The sequence below is a fragment of the Sphaeroforma arctica genome (genome assembly GCF_001186125.1).
Source record: "Sphaeroforma arctica JP610 unplaced genomic scaffold supercont1.15389, whole genome shotgun sequence".
Classification (NCBI taxonomy): Eukaryota; class Ichthyosporea; order Ichthyophonida; genus Sphaeroforma; species Sphaeroforma arctica.
In genome coordinates this window covers 1-515 of record NW_014025169.1, presented here as the reverse complement: position 1 = coordinate 515, position 515 = coordinate 1, and the positions used below count along the sequence as shown (strand labels likewise).

General features: G+C 32.6%; 1 protein-coding gene across 1 annotated transcript; it reads left to right on the top strand.

Moving 5' to 3' along the window:
* Positions 1 to 174: 174 nt before the first annotated feature.
* On the top strand, positions 175 to 412 carry SARC_18293 (hypothetical protein; the record flags this gene model as incomplete). The annotated part of the gene is made up of 2 exons (XM_014287626.1): positions 175 to 253; positions 321 to 412. The coding sequence occupies 2 exons, from the start codon at positions 175 to 177 to the stop codon at positions 410 to 412; spliced, it is 171 nt and encodes a 56-aa protein (XP_014143101.1).
* Positions 413 to 515: the final 103 nt, after the last annotated feature.

The following is a 515-nucleotide window of genomic DNA, read 5'->3' as shown; positions in this document are numbered from 1 at the left end:
CACACACACACACGGTACACACACACACACGTGTACACACACACACACGTGTACACACACACACATATATATATATATATAGATATAAATATATATATATCGTCACAATATATGTATATATGTACATATATATATAAATATTTATATAACACAAACATTGTCAGTTAAGTGACTATGGATCGATATTCTAAGATCAGTAAGCTTGGCGAGGGAACTTACGGAGTAGTGTACAAGGCTCAGAACCGCGAGACGGGTAAGTTAGACTATTCCATATCACGCGTGTCGATAGAAGCTGTACAAGAACGTTCATGGCAATCGAGAAAGTACACCACAACTGATAATACTAGATATTTGTGGCAGAAGTATTTGTAGTGAACCCGACGGCCATTTGGTTCAAAAACACAAAGCCTAGATGCATATTCAATGTTGCATACCGATATATATATATATATATATATACATACATATATATATTTATATATATATTTATATATATATGTAATTATATGTAAGTA